Here is a 23,884-nt window from a genome sequence, read left to right as displayed (position 1 = left end):
TAAAAATAGCCTATATTGATTCATTAAATATCATTACTTCCAAAAAACAAAACATGCTTTCCACACTGCAGGCCAAATCCACTGCACACGTTGCCTCTTACCCACTCAGCACACCTAACACAAGGTTTAACACGAAAAAGGAGCCCAGTATAATCAGGCTGACAAAATAAATCCACGGTGTTTCGAATCCGATGGCATCGTTGACCTACAGGAGCCGAGAGCAGCCAGTTAACCAACACAGACACATAAACAGAGGACCTCCAGCTCACAAAAGAGCGGAAACCCTCTGTCTTCAAACAGTAGGAAAAAAAGTTCTTACCCGCTCAACACACCCAAAACCAGGTTAAGAACGAAAAAGGAGCCGAAGATCACAAGACTGACAAAGTAAACCCATGGAAGCTCAAAGCCCATAGCATCGTTCATCTGGAGAGGCGAACGTGGAAGGAGAAGAAAAGAGAGAGAAAGAGGAAAAAAGAGACTGAAATGAGCAGTGCAGACAGAAAGAAGCTGAAGAAAAACGAGCAGAACACAAGTCAGCAGTCTTAAAGGACACAATATGAAACTCATTTTTCTAATTTTTAGAAAATGTAAATAACTGTGTGAAAAAACAACTTTCTCTGGTTGTTTGCTCTGATGGTGCAAGGGTAGTGAGAACGACCCATATACGGAGGCCGTAGTCCTTGTCGCGGCTGACCTGCGTTTGATTCCGGGCTGATGTCCTTTACGGCATGTTTTCCCCCTCTCTCAAACCCCTGTCAGCCTACTTTGTAAAGAATTAGCCACTAGTGCCATAAAAACCCATAAAAAGAGTAATGCTAATAATAAAAGACACCTTTCTCTACATCCCCAGTATAACACAGAGTTACCACTTTGTTTGGAGCTGTCTGAAAATGTCTCATTCAGGAATCTACTCAGATTAGCACTTTGGTGTCCTGACGGTGAGCCAGCTCAGTGAAGAATATTTCAACCTCTCATCCTTTTTCTTCCAACTTCTGCTTCCTGGTGAAATACAAATATATTTGCTCTTGCTTTTTTCATTGCATTACTTCCAACAGCAAATTCTACTCCACTGTAACACACTTTACTCAAGGCAGCAAACTATTTAGCAAAAATGCTCGGTCAGAACATTTTTAATGTCTCAGCTATGAAACATGTTTTTCCCAGTCAGAAAAATTTAATCAGCAAAACTTTCACTGTTTTGTGTAAGAAACTGGACTCTTTTTATATACTTTTATACACAGAAACACCTGTGTAGTATCAGTCTGTGAAAAGACGTTTTAATTTAGTGCTAGTATAAGCAATATTTTCATTCTTATCTCAGCTCTTGTTTTGTGTTCTTGGTATTCTTTAATTCACATTTTTTAATCTACGGCTTCTGATCAATCTTTAATTTTTACCCTGCTATTATGAGTTGTGTTTTGTTCACTTTTACTGTAAAAAACCCAACAAGAGCAAACCCATTACAGGAGTCTGTCATCTTTCTAAAGATTTGTTCATCACAGAACACATCAGGTACTTCTAATGGATTCCTATTATGTTGATGCACTTTATCGTTTACATCTGGAGCTTCAAACACATTAGATCTGTCCCTGTTTCTTCACACCTAATTGGATGAGTGGGACATTGACAGAAATTATATGGTGAAGAAATATTTAAGCTACCTAAAGGGGACATATGCTTTTAACTTCTTACTTACAACATTTAAATCATTAAGTTGTGGTCTGTATAAAGTGGAAACTACAATGCTTTTGTCTGAATTCCTTGTTGTTGTTGCCCCACAGCCCCTCTTTTACCCTTGTTCTGAGGTGCATCTGAGATCAGCTCATTTTGGTGGTGTCTCTTTAAATCTAAAGGAGGCACCTTGCGCTCCTCCAGGTCAACCCCCAATTTTATACTACAAAATCGCAATCAAAATAAAACATGGACCAGGAACTCAGTGACTTTGTTTAGCTTTGTCACTCCTGACATCATTGATCAAAAAATATAATAAGAATGAAGAAAACACACAAAAAACACCTGGAGAGCCTACATTAAAATGATCTGCACTCCTAGAGACTCCAAGTTCACAACAAAATGTATTTAAGGGCTAAAAAAGTGGATTTTGCAGGATATGTTCCATTTAATTCAGGTGTGTTAAAGCAGGGAAACATCTAAAGTTTCCCGCACTGTGTTCCTGGGGGATGGAATCTTGACGTCCCTGACTGTCTGCTAAAACTAGATATTTATACACAATTTAAAAAAACAGACATGTAAACATGTTTTTCTATCAGTGTCTAACATTAAATCAGAGTAAACCTTTCCCATTTTTAGAGAAGTTGAGGTTTTATTTAACTTTTTTTTATATAAATTCTGAGGTTTACAGGAATTTCCCTCCATTATTTGGTAAAATTGCCTTTTAAACTGTGTGAGATGGGTCAAACATTTTTGACATTCTTCCACAAGCTTTATTAGTTTGCTGGAAATTTGACCCAGTTAAAACTGATGTAACTGAGTCAGGTTTGCACACTGCCTTTCTCTCACAGCCACCTTTCAGTTCTGCACACAAATTGTATTTGGGACAGACATCAGCGCCTTGTTATGGTCAGACTAAAACATTTACATTCTTGATTTTGAGACAGTTTTGTATGATTGGGGTTGTTGCCCCTTAGTTGGCCGATGTCCTGAGATGTTACTTCCATATCAAGTGCAACAGCCCCTCCTGCAACCAAACGCCCCCACAATATGATGATATTACCAGTACTTTACCAGTGGGATGGTGTTCATGAGGCTTGAAAGCTTCACCTTCTCCTCCAGCTGTAACAATGCTCAATATGGCTGAATAATTCAAGAACTTCCTCATTATTGAAGGTCTTTGTCGCTTTGTGCATTTGTAAAGTGTAACCTGGCTTTTTTTTTTTTTTTTGCAGCTTTTGGAGTAATGGCTTCTTCCATTCTGAGTGGCCTTTCAGCTCATGTTTGTGTTTACAGTCTCTTAACAGCTTCAGCAACCATTTCTAAAAGGTTTTATGCTATTGTTCTGTGATTAGGGTTACACAGAAACTGTCTCCTTTCTGAATGGTATGATGGATGGACATTCTCATAGTGTTTATACTTGCATATACTTGTTTAAAAATATGATTGTAGCAAATTTAGATATGTGGAAATTGCACTCAAAGAGGAAATAGACTTGTGGAGGCCCACATTTCACTTCATTATGCTTGTTTGATTTCTTTCATTTTGTCTATAATGTCACACAAGATAGCAGCGTGTTTGCGGCCTATCTTTGCAATATTTCCACAGGTGTTTCTTTACAATATCTCCACAGGGGTTTTCCCTTTTGACTTTCCTGTCAAAGTCATGAAATAATAGATGGTAAATGGACTGAATTTACATAGCGCTTTTCTAGTCATACATTACATTTACCACATTCACCCAGCTGCACTCACAAACGTCCACACATCCATACAACGATCACAGATCGATAGGCAAGTTGGGCTTAATTGCCTTGCCCAGGGGCACATTGACATGTGACTGGGGAAACTGGAATTGAACCCACAATTTTCTGTTTGCAGAGTGACTACTCTATGACTACTGAGCCACAGTCTCACCAGGCTTTAGAATAGGCTACAACAGACTTTAAAGGCATAACAATTTTAGTTTATGCTGCCATCTTTATTTGAAAAGAGTCATATAAAAACAAATTTCATTATTTTGGCAGCTAGCGAATCAAAATAATTTTGGTAATCCTAACTGACACAAAAGTGAATGTTTAGCTGGTTTCATTTTAGACACTGTGACAACTCCTTTCTTGCTATACTTTTATTGTTCTTGGTGTACTGTTGTTTATATTTATATATACAGTATAAACTTGAGTTGATTAATAAAAAAACATTTAGTTCGCTGCTGTAACTGTCTTTTCTTGTTGTCATGACCTCACAAGCTGGCTTCTGACAACACTAAGAGAGAAAAACCCCAAAAAAACGAATGAGTTCTATTATATTTTGTATGTAAATATTTGGTATCAACTGCATATCAACCAGAATGATTTTTTATTCATTTATGAATACTGAAAACAAAGTAAGCACATAAATCTCTGTCTTTAACATCGTTTCTATTTTGCCATGGGATGTGCAAGGATTCTGTTGTGCTTTCCGCCAAAAAATTAATATCCAAATATCAAAGTAAACTCCAGGTTATAATAAAATTGTTGTATTGTAACATCATTAGGCATTTAGAGTGCCTAGGAGGAGTTTTCCTCTGAACGCTGGCATATTTTGGGAGGATTTTATGTTATTTAATTGTAAAGTGGAACAAAAAGGATGCACAGTTCTCAAAGTTTTTTTTTCCAATTATGAATCTCAAATTTGTGGCCTTTAATTAAAAAAAAACTATCAAATTAATAGATCTAGATTTTCTGCAAAACTGTAATCGGTGCTTCACTGTCTATGGCTGCATAGAGGACAAGTGCACTTAATTAAATTATGATAAATTGTATAAATAATTTAAGAATTAAGTCATTTCAAGTAATTTTGCTAGCTTGTGAAAAATTGCCACAATATGTCTCCTTTAAAACAGATCTTGTAATAACATTGATGGTTCCAGATCAGCAGTAATGTTAAAAGTTGATGAATGCGTTGAGTCATTTAGCCAATCAATCATATCTGAGCGATAAAAGCTGCCTCAGGAAATGATCAGCAGCATCATCATCAGACTGTCAGTCACATTACTACTGCTGAGGATGCATCGAAGCCGAAGGCATGTGTCAGTCACAGGTTACGGAAATGTGAGGCCAGAGCCACACTCACCCAGTACAGCACGTCTGTCCAGCCCTCCATAGTGATGCACTGAAACACCGTCAGCATGGCAAACAGAAAGTTGTCGAAGTTGGTGATGCCACCGTTGGGGCCGTGCCATCCTTCTCTGCAGTGGGTGCCGTTGATGGAGCATTGCCGCCCGTGCCCTGAGATCGCACAGGGAGCTGGTTCGTCCTCTGCTATCAAATCTACAGAAAGATATTGTTAATCATCAGGCTGCCAATGAAATGAAATCATTTTCACATTTGATTTCAAAGCTGAGTTTACCTTCAGCATCAAAGGGCCAAATCCTACATGCGGACATGTAAACACAAGCATCATTCTGATTTACAGAATGATGCTTGTAATACTGTTACTGAGCAGCGTTATTGTACTTGTAGATTAATATTTCTGTGTTGTTCTCTCCTGTTGATAGTTCCTCATGAGAACAGAAATGATGCTGAGAATAACAGGATTTTAGTAAAATGTTGATATTTGACAAGTGAATTGTGTCTTCCAGCAACAGTGCTGTGAAAATGTTTTCAACACTTATAGATTTATTCTGTTTGTTTTTTTTGTGTTTGTTTTTTTGTTTTTAACACAAATCAATGTTTCATTTAAGCATTAAACACATTTTAATATCAAAGATAAGAAAATAAAAAAAGATAGTTTTCAAATGATGACTGTAGGGAATAATTTATCCAATAAGCAATCCAAACCAACCTATCAATAGCCAAAAGTGTTGGTGGTAGTGCGTTGGTTCTGGACCTGTTTTGCTGCTTCAGGACCAGGACAACCACGCAACCTATTCTGATCACTACCACAAAACCCCAACGTATCTCTGGTCATCAGTTTGTCATCTTAGGTTCAAGCAGCAAAAAAATAATCTGAAGGACACCACCAAGTCCACCTCTTAATAGCTGTGGAGTGGCCTAATCCAGATACAGTTTTGATTCAGATGCTGCTGTGCAATCTTAAAAAAAGGTTTTTCACCTGTGCTGTCTTGGCATTTCCGGCATCCTATTAAAGAAGCTAGTTTTCCACATGTGTAAGGGCAGCTTTGCTTCAGAAAAAGTCTGTCCGGAAGATGGTTCCCTAACTGTGCGATTGACTGAAATTAGGGTTGCATCTGGCATCAAAGTAGACTTGAAACATGTTCATCATGTTCCAAACTTTAATGCTGTATGTTGTTAAGATAAAACATTTCTGCAAAGAAACGTGAACAAGTAGTTTTCCACAGTGCTAAGATAACAGTTGCCTCTTAATACTTAATGGTAGCTGTTGCTGCCAAGGCTGGCACAGCCATTTATCAGGTTCAGGAAGCAATTACATTTATGCATAGGCCCTGGTGTGTTTAGCTAGCTATTTTCCCTTAATAAAGGAAAGACCATTTAGAAGCAGCTTTTAGTATTCGCTCAGGCTTGTTTTGTTTGGTAATAAGACCATTTTAATGATCTGAGTGACAAAACAGCATAAAACAGAAGAGATTATTAAGGGAGCAAAGACTTTTTTCACTGTCTAAATACTGTTTACAAATTGCCTTATGAAGAAAATTAAATACTCAGAAATTGATCTAACTAAGCTGAATTGCCAGAACTATAATCTTTTGACTGTAAAATAAAACTTGTGATAACCTTAGAGCATTTAACATATATTTAACACATCATTGATGTTTCTCTCTACAACGCGATGAATTGCTGAAAAATTGTCTTTGGTATGGAGAGCAGAGAAAAAGCTGCACATAAACGCTACACTGACTGAAAACCGGTTGCTTTTATGGGTAAGAGAAAACCGAGAGGTCTCACCTGTTCCGGCTATATAGCAGGTTGCGTGCATTTTACCGATGAAAAGCTCCAGGCCGATAATGGCATAGATGATGATGACAAACAGGACAAGGAGGGCAATGTGCAGCAGAGGAACCATGGCTTTAATGATGGAGTTCAACACCACCTGTAAACCTAAGCAAAAACGAAAACAAACAAATGACAGAAATATGGTCACAAAAGATGAGCTCCGGCCCCTTTTTGTTTTCATATCACAAGATATTGACACAGACAGTGAAGAGTTTAACCCTGGGGGAATGTAAGGAGAACTTTATGTGAATCTAGATTGTTTGCACTATTTCAAATGAGCCGTGGTGCAGGTTCATGATACAATACTGATATGGGAAAGATGTTTTTTGTAAACAGTTCTTAGGGTCTGAATATAGACCATCTGGACTTCCCACGTGAATTTATTCACCTTACGCTTTGTTGTAAATAAGGAAAATAGAATGTTCCACAGAAAAAAAGAAAAACAAACATGCAGAAAATCAGCGGAAAGCTCTTTGCATGGTGTTACATCAATCCACTTACTGGGTACTCCTGAGACCAGCCGCAGGGGTCGCAGCACACGGAAGGCTCGAAGGGCTTTAACGTCAAATCCACCGGACTTACCCCCGTGGCCATGCGTAGACGGATGGCTACTGGCTCCGTCGCCTTCCAGCTTCTCATCTTTGGTCAAAAATTCCAAGACAACACTGAAGAGTCTGCAAACAAAAACAAGTCACTGTCAACAAATTTCTGAAGGGCAAAAAAAACCCAGAAAAAAAACCTAGACCCTGCTTTCCCTTCTCACGCATCGCCTTCTATGCGCATATTTGTAAAGGATAAAAACTCAGCAAAACAACCTCACCTTTCGGAGGAACATGTCTAGTGAGGAAGTAAGTAACTCATAACTTTATAATGCTGTTAGCAAGAGAACATTTTGATCCGCTGGTGCGCTCTCCGCCATGTTGTTCCAACGCTGCGCTGCTCTGACGGTGGCGTTTTAGGCCAGGGAAGGGCTAAACCCTGAGTGGCAGCTGTTCACATGGACGTACACGCAATAGTCCGGCCTGGCAGTGTGACGTCATACCTTAGTCCATCTGAAATATGACCTTTAGTTGTTCATGTGATTATTTTTTTTTGTTCTTTCTATCTAAAATATTGAAATTTTGCTTATTGCTCCTTTGAGTAAGTGTAATTTTTTTCTTTACTTCTTAACTTGTGATCCATAATGTGCCACATTGCGATAAGGAACTGTGTTTAGTTTAAGTTAATTTGAAAATAAATGTAATTTGTTCATTCAGCTTGTATTAAAACAGATGGTTTCTTAGACTCTGGATTATTCATTTCAAACTGTAATGTGACAGTTTTTTTATCAAAAAAAGGAACTGTAATGTAATCAATATCAAAATTGTTCAACACAAAAGCTTAGATATATCTGTTGTATATCGTAAAAGCAGCTACACAGCAGAGACATTCAAGATAGAAACGGCATCCTACTGCGGTCTCAGAGTAGAATCAGGTTTTGCTATGGAGGAGGACACTTTCTTACACTCGCTTAGACATTTCTCACCTAAGCAAGTCGAGAGAAATCATCTCGACTTATCACGTCACAGCTGTGGTGTAAAAGCAGTGAATGAAGCTGCTGATAGAGGCTGGAGGAAGTTCTAATGGCCTTTAAGCACAGTCTGCTCCAACTTATGCCCCAGTGAGTCACAGCCGCTGGGCTAAACGGCCGCCACTGGGGGTTTCACAAGACATCAGCTCAAGGTCACGTATTGACAGCTCTCTATTATTGATGAGTGTTGAAATGTGGACATAGTGGTTTAAATTGGATGTTTTGGAGGCATATAAACATTTAGGCAAAATTCAAAGAAGACAATTCCTTAAGCTACTCCTATTAGCTATATTAAAATGCCTATTACACAGGTCTTTGCCTCTAATACCTGCTTGAGCCTTATCAACAGTCTAAATAAATGGTGTTCTGGAACACGTTCAAGTCTGGGGTAAGGTTTCTGAGACGTTTGAAGCAGAGTTAAGTCATAAACAATATAATGATACCTCACAGAGTCCATAATGTGAAAATGGAACAGTATGGCACAACTACAACCTACCAAGACTTGACCATCCATCTAAACTGACAGACAAATCTACCCTTTGTGGAAATATGGCACCATGCTGAGGGTATGCTGTTCTTCAGCAGGGACAGGGAAGCAGGACAAAGAATATAAGATGGGTAAAAACACGTGCAGAGTAATTCTTTAAACCAAAATAGACCTGAAATTCTATAGGAAGACTTTGAAATGGAAGTTTACAGACATTTTCCTCTGAGGTTGTGAGGAAATGGGCCAAAACGTTAGTCTCTACAGTAGATCTGCAAATCTCATAGTGATAAACAGATGTTCAACAGAATAAGGTGCTCACAGAGGCTGAATACAAATTAAAACTATGTATCATTTTCTTTTTAGTACGCATTTATACACCGCTGTGTCTTGGTCTATCACATCAACCCTTACTTAAAATATATTGTAGTCATTTGTTTTGAAGAGACAAAGTGTAAAAGGGTTCAATGGGTGTGAATATTGTTGCGAGGCATTGTATTTAATCTACGCAAGACATAGTAGAATTCAGTGTTCTACTTTTTTCATATTGACATTTAATTTTTCTTCATTGACATTTCTGTACAAAATGATTGATTTTGAAGTCTTTGTTCTGTTTTTACATGAAACCATCTCGTGTTTTGGGGGAAAGTTGTCATTTACCTGCTGTTAAACCATAAATTACAGATTTTCAAGATGTTGTCTCATGTGCATGCACATGCACTGAACCCTGTCCGAAAACCGCACCTCTGACATCAGATACAAGCTGGATTATCTTGGTTTGTCATTTCGGTGGTTTGTAGCAGACACAGTCAGCCCTCATAGCAGGGGCAGCCTTCGTTGCATGTGACTTGATGGCAGATCAACACCGCATGCAGCACACAGAGCGATCTGACCCAGCTACCCATCGGACTGTGCGTATTAGAGGAGAGATACGGGCAGGAGGAAAGGAAAGAAAGAGGAGGGTGGAGGAAAAAAGAAAAAGCTGTGATAAAGATGAAGATGATAAGATGAGTCTGTGCAGGAGACAGGAATGAGGATGGAGTGAGGTGTGGGGGGGGGGGGGCTGAACAGCATGAACCATCAAAACTATGAAAATAAAAGAGGAAGCAGTATTGGTTTCATCGCATTGTTTGTGTAGTTTGTGGGTTTTGTTTACTTGCTCTGTAGGGGACATAATAATTGAGGGTCAAGGTCACATCTTTCATTTGGACACTTTAAGAAAGAAATCCATACGTGTTTAGATATGTTTCAAGGGAATATTAAGGGAGGCAATAATCCTGCAGAGAAAAAACAGAGAAAGATGGCAGAGAGTGAGTGAAGGAGAGTGAAAGATGGGAGGGAGAGTTGGAGAGGAGAATAAAAATGGAGAGATGGTGACTCACTCCAGTGGTGGTAAAGCTCTGATTTATTCTCTCTGTCTTTTCTGGGTCATATACTGTGGGTGTTTGAGGGGCTCTATTAGCAGTTGGTCACTCGGAGCAGAGGCTTAAGCAACTTTAACTTCTCCTCCCGCAAATACTGTAAACTGTCAAACTGTAGCAAGGCAAAAACATCAAACTAAAAATAACTAAACCCGTTGAGCCATATATATATATATATATATATATATATATATATATATATATATATATATATATATATATATATATATATATATATATATATATATATATACATATATATGAAGGGACCAAAATGTTAAAACCAGCTGTTTTGATCCCTTGTGGCACGTCACACCCAAAATAATCACAGACATAAGGACTTACCCGATAACCACAATGACAAAATCCAGCATGTTCCAGCCGTTTCTCACATATGCATTCTGGTGCATAACCAAACCATAAGCGATAATCTTCAGAAAGGTCTCAATAGTGAAAATGATGAGGAAGGCATATTCAACTGTTTCCTGCAAACACAAACAAAGAAAGAAAATGAGCTTGCAACAGCAACTTTAGGTCATATCCTAGAGAACATGTGCACATTACTTAAAAATCATCTCAGCTTATTTGGTGACCAACAAACACAGAAGACAACAGAGGACAAACTCATCTGATGGCACATAAATGTAATCTCAGTCTCACTCTCACGACTATAATACAGTAATAAACAGCAATATATATCTAAAGAAATAAATCCACAGCCATGCCTCTTGACTAGACTTGGGTTAGATATGTATAAAACATGAATTAAACATAGTTTCCTGGCATCAGGTAATAAAACACTGGTTTCTTGCTTTACACACTCACGCATGGCAGACATAAAGAAAAAGGTAAACATCGTCTATATTAAATCGTAACTCTAAAATATATACCTTCTTTATTATTGCATTTAAGATGAATCATTTAGTCCCATTCTGGTCACCTACCACACTTTTGTGCACCTATTTTGTGTTTCAGTGCTATTGGAATGGGCAGAAATGTAAATAAATAACACTCCACGGTCACAGCTGCGCCACAGAGCATGACACCCTTGTTCGGAGGCCTCAGTCCTCGACAGGACCATCCTGGGTTTGAGTCCTGCCCTGAGGTCCTTAGGTGTATGTCTTCCCTCTCTCTGAACCCCATTTCCTGTCAGCTTACATCAAATAAAGGCCACTAAAGCAAAAGTAAATAAATAAATAAACCTTTAGCATTGTCTTCGTCTGATAGGCAGCAACAGTAAAAGTTGTCTTGATTTTGTTTGAATGTGCAAATTCTTTTGTTATTGTTTTAATTTTTTTTTTCTTTTACATTTATTAGATGTTTAAACCAGTGGTGGGACATGATTAGAAATAAGTGATCAAATTAATTTGAGGGTATGTAATTTATTAATTGTGATGAACCATATGTTTTATTAAGAAGCAATATTTGACACACGAAGCAATGTTTTTTAATTGCAATATATTCTGTTAGTGACTGAATTTCTAAATAGACATCTACAATCTGTGTTATGATTATGCAATTTCTGTCTTAATATAATGGTAAATGGGATGCAGTTACATTCAAAATGCCTTACTGCTATTAAACTATCGGTTTTACACATCATGTTCTTTTAATTCATGGCTTCAGGCTTAAAAATGCTGCTAAAAGACTTTTAACTGTAAACATGAGCACATTCCACCTGTTTTATCTTCATTCCACTGGCTTCCACTTACATTTTAAGATTTATTTTTTAAATTATTTTATTTGCTTTTATATATTTGAATGACCTAACCCCACCCTTCCTTTCTGAACTACAGCATCCCTACAAACCAAGCCACTCTCTCATATCAGCTGACCAGCTGCTTCTGAGTGTCTGCAAAACTAGGCTTAAGCTCTGGGGGGCTCGTGCTTTTAGTGCAGCAGCTCCTAAACTGTGGAATAAATTGCCTCTCCATCTCAGACAGGCCTCCTCATTGTCAGTTTTTAAAACTCTTCTTAAAATCAATCTATTCTCTTTGGCTTTTAATACATTGTAAAGAGGTTATTTCTATATTATTCTATTTTCTTTTCTATGGTGTCTTTATAGTTTTATCAGATTTTATGTAAATGTTTTGTGTTTTGGTTCTTGTTTCTGATTCACTCATGTTTTAAACTGTATTTTTGTACCGTCTGAGCTTCATATTAACTCTGTACAGCCCTTTGCTCTGCTGTGGTGTTTTAAAGTGCTCTACAAATAAAACTGGATTAGACTGTATTGTATCATAATTAATTGTAGCGCAGTTGCTGGTGTCTTTGGATAGGATGACCTTCCAACAAGCTATAAGGAACAGGGGCATGCAAACATGGACAATGTTGGAGCGGTACTTCAAAGGTACTGAAGGGTTGTAGGTACTGTAAACTGTGCCTTGAATCAGCTGGAGGAACTCTGCTGTGCATGCCTCAAAAACATGTTCAACTTCCTTCTGGTATGTGCAGTTTTGCATAATATTGCACTGGACAGTAATTTATAATGCAATACCCTGCCGCTGGATCAACTGGTGTTTGTATGAGGTCTGTAACAGATGGCAGATGCTTTAATTGTTGGATAAACTCTCTTTCAGATTTTGTCGTTAGAGTTTCAGTAATCCTTTATTGGGATATTGTCATTTTAAAATCTAGGAGGATAAATACAAGTGTGGTGTTAAAATTATAATTGTTTTCAGCTGGAAGGTGGATTAAAAACCATTTGTTGATACACTGGGATTGGCAAGTGCACTCACTGTATACATAGCCTGGCCAGCCAGACTCAATTTCACTTTCGCTTTGCTACACAAAAAACAAAGTCTGGAACTGCTCCCACAGAGACCTCTTTCCTGATACCGACCAATCACAGGCGTGGGCATATATTGAGTGATGTGCAGCTCCCGAGAATCGCTCAGCAAAAACAAACAAGATGGCCGCCACTACGGAGCACTGAGCTGGAAATAACACTGTGTATCCTTAAGTTTTTGTAATAAAAAAGACAAAATCATTAGCCGTAGTCTCTGCTCGACTGCAGGTCACCATGTTGAATCATATTGTGAAATGTTGACATTGCTTCCGAAGTTTCTCTGATTGGTTTATATTGTGCCTGTTAACACCGTCCCAGAAAAAGCCCTCTATAGGAGCAGTTCCAGACAAACTTCAGCCGTATCGAAGAGAGGCAAAGGTTAGTCTGGCTGGCCAGGCTACTGTATAGACGTAGAGCTTCTACCATGATTTCTGTGACCAAATTTATGTTTAATAAATGAAGCCCAATGACACTGGAAAATGTGTATAAATGCTAAATTATAATAATAAAACTATCACGTTCGCTGCGAAGTAGAACAATTTATTGCGATGTTGACTTGAAGCAAGAAGGTCCCGGGTTCAAATCCCAGCCTGGGGTCTTTCTGCATGTTTTCTGCATGCGTGGGTTCTTTCCAGGTACTCCCGCTTCCTCCCACAGTCCGAAAACATAACTGTTAGGTGTGAGTGTGCCCTGTGATAGGCAACATAGAGACCCTGTCCAGGGCTCTCGCACAATAACCGCTGGAGATAGACTCCTTCCCAACCCCCGAATGACTGGGAATAGACAATGGATGGATGGCTCAAGTTAGCTATTAAGGCAGAGTTTACTTAAAAGGAGTAAACAAATTAACAAAAAGACTCTGAATGTATTGGGTAGGATAATTAGTGCTTTTTAGAGGGTACTGTATGTAGAGAAACATGATGTAACTCTGCAGTGCTCCTTTCTCTGGTTGTTTCAAAGGCAGAGGGAACACAGGAACATTAAGCCATCAGGTTGAGGACAACTAGATGTGAAGCTGAAAGCGCACACACACGCTCAGATAAAGGTGGCTTGTGTGATAGAAACTGTGGGTGGCTCAGTTTGTTTAGAACAGTCCTTCAACTTCCCGTAAGACCAGGGAGAGACACTCCGCATTATTTATTAATGAATCGGGTCACTACTGTAAGCTCTATACACAGTTGGTGTTCAATACATACAGTGGCTTGCAAAAATATTCACACCCCATGAATATTTCAGATTTGTCTTTATTAACACAACAACTTTAATAGATTTTATTGAGATTACATTTACTAAATCAAAACGTAGTGTATAATTGTGAAGTGGAAGGGAAAAGATAAGTTTTTATCTAGTTTTTGACAAATAAATCAGAAAATGGAGACGAGCATTTATCATATCGTTTGTCATTATTGTGAAAATTTCTTCTTATTACATTTTCAGGACTTCCTTCTTCTACTATTTTCTCCACTGTTGATTTCATGAGAGCCTGAATAAATATTATTAAATTCAAAAACAGCTGTCTCGAATAAGCCAAAAAATAGGCTTGTTTTGCTAAGAGCAGTATTTGTATTTGCACTGTTTGTAGGACTGCAAGCAGTCACTTTTAACATTCTTAGAATTAATACCACAAAATATTGTGACAAAATCTTTAGAACATTGCCCATCCATAATGTACTTAATTTAGCCCCCTTCACTCTTATACCCAAAAATGAAATGAAATGCAAACAACTACCTTTAGAAGTCCCCTAGTTAGAAAATTAACATCCACCTGTATTTAATTTAGTATCAGTATAAATAATAATAATCATCATCGTCATCTTTATTTGTCATTCCGACATACATTTCAATGAAATCGGTCCTCTGCATTTAACCCTTAGGGAGCAGTGGGCTGCTCCCCAAGGGATGAGTAAGCCACCATTCCCCATGAGGCCTCTACTCCCCAATACCTTTGTTCTGTAAAGACCTCAGTGGTCAGAGGAAACTGATGAACAAGCAGCATCATGAAGAACAAGGAACATATCTCACAGAGCACAGGTCAATCCATCACCTCAAAATGGAGAGAGTATGGCACAAATGCAAACCTACCAAGACATGGCCATCTACCTAAACTGACAGAATGGAAAATTAGAGCAGTAGTCAAAGAAGCAGCCAAGACATACATGGTGTGGAGCAGCAAGGAGGTGCATAAGGAGTCCTGTTTGTATATAGCTAACAATTTATTTTCAGATCAAACCAAGGTTGAATACCCTGGCCTACAAGCTAGACAAAGGTGGCTTGTAGTTATGTGTGGTAAACACAAACGCAGCACATCTCACCGAACAAACCATCCTGATGGCGAAACATGGTGGGTAGCAGCAGCCTGCTTAGGGAATTCTTTTTTCAGCGGGGACAATGAAACTGGGCAGATTTGAAGGAAAGTTGAATTGAGCTAAATACAGTGCAATCCTTCCAGAAACCCTGTTAGCAGTTGCAAAAGACTGGGGTAGAGGTTTGCATACCAAGTGAAACTCCCTCTACTTTACAGTTACCTATGCCTTTGTGTTGGTCCATTGTAGTAAATAACATCCCAATAACATATATTGCAGACTGTGGTTATAATGTGGAAAAAAGTGGAAAAGCAAGACCCTGTATGTCCATCACCAAGAATATTAGACTAAATACAAGCAAATAGAAATGTAACCTTCAACACAGGGACTAAAAAGGAGTTCAATGCCTAGATATATATTATTATACAGATAATTACCTCTTCTCCCTTAGGGAGTCCTTAACTTTTTGATCTTTGCGGACGCTATAAATGCTGGAGCACTGCAGGCTGTCGGACTCGTTTTCCCAACACTTAACAGCAGATTGTGAGAAGCACTTACCCCAGAATAACCGACATGGGCCTCTTTGTTACTGCAATAAAAGGCTGAGTTAAGCTCAGGGCTGCTGCCTCTGTGATGGAGCATTCTTAAGCCGCAGGGAGCAGAGAGAACACAGCGATTCATGTGGGGACGGAGGGAAAGTGACAGAGAGACGAGTGAACAATATTAGAGGCAACAACGAGCACAAAGAACAGACAGTAAACTGCTGCTTCAGTTTTCGGCTGGTGGTAAACGGGATAGCACACAAAAAAAAAATGTTACACACTTTTCATTGTGGCCTAAAAAAATTTAATGAGAAGGCCGCGCAAAGATGTCAATTTCAAACAATGCTGCAATAAAAAGTTTCTTATTTTCTGCAGTTCTAATTGAGGAGCAGGTGTTGAAATTTTATGCTCTGTCAGGACAAGTTTAGCTTTTAAAGCTGAAGTTAATTTATGCACATTGCCAGCTAATGGATCAGGAAGGCATGTTAAATATAATTGCCAATGATAACCATTTCCCTTCCAATTAAACAGTAATCTACTCATTAATCAGGATGTTAGGCTATCTGCAGCAGTAGAAAATGAGGAGCGACAAGCCAAAGCAAAGGAGATGACCATAAATATCTCTGATTACTTTTAAATATTGCTGCCGAAATGAGACCCAATGTAACACTGTATCGGCAGTAAACAAGTTCACTTCACTTCCTGCTATTCTCTCAAGAATTTCCAACAGGCACATGCACATTTTCAAGTCCCAAAACAGATCCTAACAGCCAAGTACTACCAAAAAAGCAACATACGACTCAGAAGTCCCTCCGCCAACCCCCCCACAGCCAAAGCCCCAACTGGCCATCCTTCGCCACGGGGAGTGCTCACAGCTACAGGCGCAGCTCAGCTCATCTCACAGCTGATCAGTTTACCACATGACACATGATGCTGCTCACCCACTGAACCGTGCACGCTCCAACATAACTTGCCATATGACTTAGCTGAGCGGACAGCAGCAATGTGAGTCGATTAGCAGTTTGGAGTGGTGCAGAGCTCATGAGCTGCAGTTTATCCACTCCTCACCTTAGACAGTGAGCCACAACATTACATCACCTATACTATGGTGAAAGTTATGGAGCTTATCTTAACACCATTGCTTGGCTGTTTACAAATTATGATGTTTCATTTGGGAAACTTAGCTTACAGAAAGAGGGAGTGAGAACACTGGGAACAGCTACGGTTCTCAAACATATCAAATGTTCTTTATAAGATGTAAATCTAAACAACCTAATTCAACTAGAACTCAATTGTTGTTTAAAGAAGTAAAAGTACTGAAGCAAAAGTGTTGCTTTATTATGAGACATTCAGGAGAATGTTATTCACACTAAGTTTTTCTCGCAATTCAAAATATGTATTTTGCAAGGTAGATATAAATGTAATTGTTCAAAGCAATTGCCATTTTTATTGATTGTGTGGCGTACCTTATAGGGGACGTGTCGTGCTTTTATGTTCTTCCTTTTCACATTCAGTTGTGGTCTATAAACTACATTGCTATGGTCTGAACTCCTCGTTAATTTACCCTCACAAACTGTTCTGAGGTGCATCTAGATCAACTCGTTTTGGCGCCGTCTCTTTAAATCTGAATTGCATTTCACACCCGCCCCCCTCCAGGTTCCCTCCACCGCGTTCGGCCATTTTTGCAGTGTGCTGGGGGACGGTGTGCTGAATCGTGTGGGTTAATTCACCTAACAACCAAACATTTTCACTTATCCATTTGTAGCTTTGGCATCCTTCCGCTTGGACTACAAAATTACGGCAAGAAATAAAAATGGCAGGTTTGCGAAACTGATTAACCCGAAGTCCATGACCTTGTTTAGCAGCTCTGCAGCAAATACTGTGACATGATTGTTTAAAAAAAAAAAACTGAGAAAACTGAACGGCTTGAACAATAGGATACAAAACTAATATAAAGATACGTATCTATGCAGCAGCACCTGGACAGACCACTTTCAAATTTCTTGAATTCTTCGAGGTACACAACAAAATGTAAGGGCTTAAAAGGTGGATTTTGCATATACCTTTAGATGTTATTTTAGCAACACTTAATTGAAATTAAAATTCACTAATTGCATTAATGGAGAAATTGCAAGAAAAACTGCTACAATGCTTCTCAGTTTTTAATTATTTTTAACTATTTTTTTCTTAATAGTCTTGGAACCACAGATGTAGATCCCTGGTGTAGGCCATTATAACACATGAATATGCTTTAATCATATCCATTAGATTGTAGCCTTGGCTTTTCTTCCACACCAGGCCTGTATTTATCCATCTTCATCTCAACTCAGACCACTTGTTCTGTCCTGTCCTAAAACGACACTACCAATATTCGTCACATGGAACATTGTGTGTTTGTTCACTTGTGTTCTCTAATGAAAACTCTTGAGGCCTTCACAAAACAGTGGAAGTTACACTGAGATTAAATTATACACAGCTGGACTCTATTTCCTAATAATATGATTTCTGAAGGCAGTTGGTTACACTAGATTTGATTTATGGTTAAAATTCGAATAGGGATCCAAATCAAATTGGGTGATGTTAGTCTACTTCTAAAAAATCCAACAGTGAAAAAAAAAAAAAAAAAAACTAGTGTGGTCTGTTGGAGTTAACCTTCTTCACTTGACATCGCACATCTAGCAGTGTGACTACTTGTCACATTTACACACATCAAGATGTAGGTGTTGAAGCTACATAATCTGCAGCCCTGGTTTTCTACCCCCACAGACTCATAATTAATGTCACTGTCACTGGAATTTGCCTCAGATTCGGTTCCTTCTGACTCAAAAATGGCTCAAGCAGCTGCAGTTGTTCAGTAACTTTCCTGAGTTTACTCAAAAAGAAACTCCTGGAAGGGGGAGAGCCTGAATGGAAACTGCAGCAACCTTTAAATTATTGAGTTAAACCTAATATATTTATTTGATATTACTGTATATAAATCCTGCTACATTAGTTAGATAAACACAATTTTTATAGTGTATCTTCTTCTTAAGGCATCCAAGGCAAACAAATCATATTTTTCAAATAAGTAAATGAATACTTGAAATAGTACATTAAATTTATTAAACTTAAGAACATGGAACATACAATTGTATAATTTTAAAGTTTCCCTGAGACACTTTTATTAGTATTTCACAAATAAAATGTATTTTATTCAAGGAATATATACAAAAAACAAAATAAGTATGTATACATGACAAAAATATTTGATAGACAAAATTTGTCAGTATTCAACCAAGTGATTAGACTGTGAGATGGAAAGAATGTAGAAATATTTGCCTGATCCCATGACTTAAAACCAAACTTTCTGTGCACTAGTCTACATGAGTATACAGTATTTATTGGGTTCTTATGTTGTACTACCACCCGATCGCTGCTATACCATGTTTGCATGTCTGAACATCTGAGCGTGTGGCGTCGAGCCCAGAGCAGCGTGAGTCAAGGTGACATCATGCATGCATGATATGTGTGTGTGGCCAGACGCTTCAACGCGGCAAAAACACAGCAAACTAATGAGCTAAAATATAACTGAGAGTGCAGGCCATATGTAGTCCTGTGTGAGGTTCGTACAACCCGTGTGCATATTACATAAATAAACCCAACTGTTATCATCTATTTCAGCAGCAGAGAGGTCCTCACACATCTTCATATTACTTTTTATCTGATGCACTCAAAGAGATGACAGATATTTCCCGTTTCTGTCCGCTCTCCGTCTCTGCTGCGCTCCTCTGTCAGTGAGGATAAGTCAGGACCGTGCACCCCAGCCAGCAGGGTGAGGGCAGCCAGCCTTTAGCGCTTCCCACAGCTTCCTTCGGCTGCCTGCGTGTGCCGTCTATATTAGGAGAACTGAGAGCGTGGGGTCCATGTGGTCTGTGTTAATTTTTAAAGATAGATCTAGCGTTACCAATTGATTGTTTCTTTAAATGTCTCACATGCTTCGTATCACCCGATCATGTCAAAGACTGATGTGTTTTCTAAAAGAACGTACATCTATATATATATATATATATATATACATATATTGTGTACTATCTACAGTGCCTTGCAAAATAAACTTTAATGTACTTTTAAGGAATTTTATACATAGGACATGAAATGGATGTAGGAGTTTTTTTCCCCCACAAATGAAATTCTGAAAAGCGTGACAGGAATTTGAAATCAGACCCTCAGATTAATACAACTGCAAGTTCTTTGGCTTTTCTCTGCCGTCGTTGCACATCTACAGACTAAACCCGCTGGGGGAACTCCAAAAAATGTCTTTGTCTGTTGTGTCCACCTGTACATACTGTTTGTGTAAATCCTGAGCCAGTGTCTGTCTTGAAAAACATTTCACCACGGTAAAATGAGGTGACAATAAAAGATTCTTGATTCTAAAGTTTTTACCATTCTTTTTTACAACATTGCTCGAGCTCAGTCAGATTGGAAGAAGAACGTCCTGCATGCTGTTCTAATAAATAGATCCCATGAAAACGCAATCAAGTTTGTATGATGAGAAAATCTGGTAAAGTTCAATGTAAAGGAACACTTTTGGAAGGCTCTGTAAGAAGGCTCTAGTGCTTTACATTAACGTGGTGGTATCCACACAGACCTAACAGCGTTCACTCTCTCTATTACTACCGCGACTCTGTTGCTCCGCCTGTCACACGCTTGCATGCAGATACACTCTCACTGTTGCACACACATGCAGAAATACACATTCAAGATAACAAGCGGGGACAGTGCTAGTGTGAGCTGCAAATGAGCAGTTACGTTAAGTGACTAAACACATTCTTCTATCATCATCTCCACGGGAGTCCCCAATCCAGACGTAGCTGCTTGTGCCAGCAACTACACACACACGGGTGCACACACACACACGGGTGCACACACACACACACACACACACACAGAGGCAGAGCCAACTGTTTCATTCACCCCACACATGTACATATTTACACTCATCAGCAGCATGTAGTGCAGCCAAAACACTCACACGTAAACTTTAAAGCACCTCTCAGATGTTATTCTTTATTTAATTTACAACCTGAGCACTGACTTTAAACCATGCTATGTATAAAGAGTAAGACCAGCAGCACCAATTCCAGTCTCAAATCTCTTAAACGATTTTCTCAAATGTAAAAGAAAACCAGGGATCTTTTAAAAAAGAAGGATGCAAAGCTTGCTTTTGCTTCCCTTACAAATAGCTTAAAGAGGACTGAAGGTACGCTATAGGGCAATACGCTCTGCTGTGGATGGTACACTTGCTGTGGTGGCTGGAGGTTTACATTCATTATAGGCATGAATTAATTATTAATTTTAGGCTTTTAATTATTTATTTTGACTTGTCCCTCCCTTGTCTCCGGAGCGCGCAGCTCGTCTCTGAAGTTTGGGCACATTTCCCCCATTTTAGCTTACCTTCACTGACTGCCCATTGCTTTTAGGATTAATTTGTAATTATTTTGATTTATTTTTAAAGCCCTCCATGGTCCCTTCTGCCTTTTTTTAACAGTTGCAGCCTTATACACCGACCTGCTCTCGCAGGTCAGCCGATCAGCTGCCCCCTCTCATTACCTACTAGACTGAGCATAGACTTGGAGGAGGTGGGTCTTTTGCTGAAGTATCTCCCAAATTGTGAAATGATCTGCCCTTGGAGGTTAGACATCTCTGTTTTTAAATCTCCCCTTAAACCCCATCTTATTAATTGATATTAAGTTACATTTTATTGATTTTAAATGGGATTGGATTGATTTTTCTTTTTCCAGGAGGGAATGATTATCCAGCTTACAACTAATCTACTCCGGACAAAATGTCAGAACTGAGCAGGAACATGAGTAGAAACAATAATTGTTATAGCTAATCACAAAAGACAACATCTTTTTTTATAGAATAGACCAACACAAAGCAGTGTATGATTGTAAATTGGATACAAAATAGCAGCTATTTGTCTAATCATTTCACACACAAAAAATGTAAAAAAACATCTGAAAAGTTTAGCAAGCATATGTATTTTACCACAATAAACCTAAAATCAGCTACTTACTGATCTTTCAGAGGTTTGTTAGACTTTAGTGAAGAGCTGCCATCATCAACACAGCAGATAGATCAGCGATAAAGCTGTTGAGAGTTGTTAAACCAGGTTTAGGGTGTAAAACAATACTGCAAGCTTTGATCACCTTATGAAACAATCATCTGCAAATTGAAAGAGTATTTGCAAAGGTACTCAGATGTGGAAAGCCAATGTACAGCTATTAGCTATGCAATCCATAATTGTGGCCTTTAAGGAAATAGAAAAAAGAAACCCATTGCTGAAAAAAACTAAAAGAGGTCCTGTCTGTAGTTTTTCACAAGCTAACATGTGGTAGAAGGTGATCTTTACAAATTAGACTAAAATGTAACCTTTTGGCCTAGACCCCTATGACCATCAATTTAAACACACCATCTTCACGGTGAAACATGTCCGTGGCAGCATTATGCTGTGGGGATCATTTTCTTCAGGAGGAGAAATTAAGCTCGTCAGCTTTTATGGAAAAATACATGGAGATAAAGACAGGAATATTGTGGAAAGAAAACTTGGAAGTTACAGTTCAGACTCATTCCTTCCAGCCTGACTAGGCTTGAGCTACTTTTGCATGAATAGGATGAATGGAAGAAATTATTTAGTCTTTAGATATGTAAAGCTGGTAGTGAAATACCCCCAAAAGACTTATGAATCCATTTGCAAAGGAAGGTGATCATACAAAATATGATAGGGGGATTTTTAATTTCAAGACCATGTATTCTTTTCTATCCAGTTAACTATCATGCACTACTCTGAGTTGGTTGATCGCAGAAACCTCATCATTTTATTGTCAATTGTGTTTTTCAGTTAATTCACTGAATGAATCTTGTCGACCATTGTCTGTTTTGAATAGACTCTTATCTTGCATGTCTACTTAAAACAAGTCAGAGATTTACACGTAAAAATAAATAAATACACCAAAAATGCAACATCATTAATGTTTGTAAAGTCAGATTTTTTTAAAACAAAACTCCGCTGCGCTGTAATGCGTTTTGGATCTTGTCTGGCAGCAACCAGTGGATGGCTCTCAGTGGCTTGTTGCCAGAGAGAAGTCCTTGACGACAACAATCCATCAACAGCCGTTACAATATGTGTTCAAATGTAATTAAATCAGAAATGACTTCCTCTGGATTGATCGATATAATGACACAACGGAATACAAATATTCTCCTCAGTCCACTCTGCTTCTCATTGTTGAGGGCTGGATGAAACTGATGTTTAAACCATGTAAGCTTTAAGTGGTGATAAATTGGTGTGACATATTTTAAAAAATTTCTGCTAAATAGAGACATTCGTTTGCAGCACACAAATGGCATAACAAGGCATTGTTTGTGTGTGTGCTATACTACCAGACGGAGCTAGGTCAGGATAGGGTCCTTGTTTCAGTCATTTGAAAGGACATGCAAAGCAAGAGGTGAGGGAGGGGGGAGAGAGACTCATAGCCCCAAACCCCAGACTCCCCGAGGATTTCTATGGCATCTTAGGACTTTAAGTAATAGGAGAATATCTACAAAATATATTTTTTTCTAACTGAAACATTTTTAAACCTTGGCATACCTCTATTATAGTAAGTGGCTGCTGCTTAGCTAGTTCTATAAATGTGTTCCTGGGCTGATTTGAAAGTTAACTTCCTGGAATATTTTTATCTTCAATTTTGTTGTGTGTATTTCCACTTTACTAGTTTGTTTAGGTCCCTTAAGGCTGAGCAGCTCTTCTTCGTGCTGGAGTGCTACTGTGACGTAGGTGCAAAGATCTCCACCAACCTTTGAACATGGCGGAGAGTTGTAAGAAGCCAACCGTGTTTGTGTTTACGAGAAGAAGAGGAAGGCCTCAGTAGAAAGAAATAAGACCAGAGTGGAATTGGGAGATTTTTTTCACCCAATCCCCCTGAAGAGCAGAAGAGCGAGGTAAGACGGTCTTGTGCTTATGCAGTTATTCAAAAAGGGATTTGGGGAAGCTTCTAGAAAAATCGGCAACCCTAGCTTTTACTCAAATTCAAATCATTGAATGACTTAGACTTTTTTTTTGATTGATCAACAATCCTGGGCCTTCATGATCACTTTAATCTCTACATC

General features: G+C 38.6%; 1 protein-coding gene across 1 annotated transcript in view; it reads right to left on the bottom strand.

Annotated features, from left to right (window-relative positions):
- Nucleotides 1-23,884, bottom strand: part of LOC118556259 (voltage-dependent L-type calcium channel subunit alpha-1D-like) — a gene marked incomplete at its 3' end in the record, with an annotated part of 49,498 nt that overhangs the window by 11,394 nt on the left and 14,220 nt on the right. The window contains 5 exon segments of the mRNA XM_036129010.1: nt 320-423; nt 4,785-4,981; nt 6,578-6,730; nt 7,127-7,299; nt 10,446-10,585. Of these exon segments, the coding sequence (XP_035984903.1) occupies nt 320-423; nt 4,785-4,981; nt 6,578-6,730; nt 7,127-7,299; nt 10,446-10,585 (767 nt within the window).

This window comes from Fundulus heteroclitus, unplaced genomic scaffold (genome assembly GCF_011125445.2).
Source record: "Fundulus heteroclitus isolate FHET01 unplaced genomic scaffold, MU-UCD_Fhet_4.1 scaffold_128, whole genome shotgun sequence".
NCBI lineage: Eukaryota > Metazoa > Chordata > Actinopteri > Cyprinodontiformes > Fundulidae > Fundulus > Fundulus heteroclitus.
Note: the sequence above shows the minus strand (reverse complement) of the source record. Positions and strands in the feature narration are given on the sequence as shown.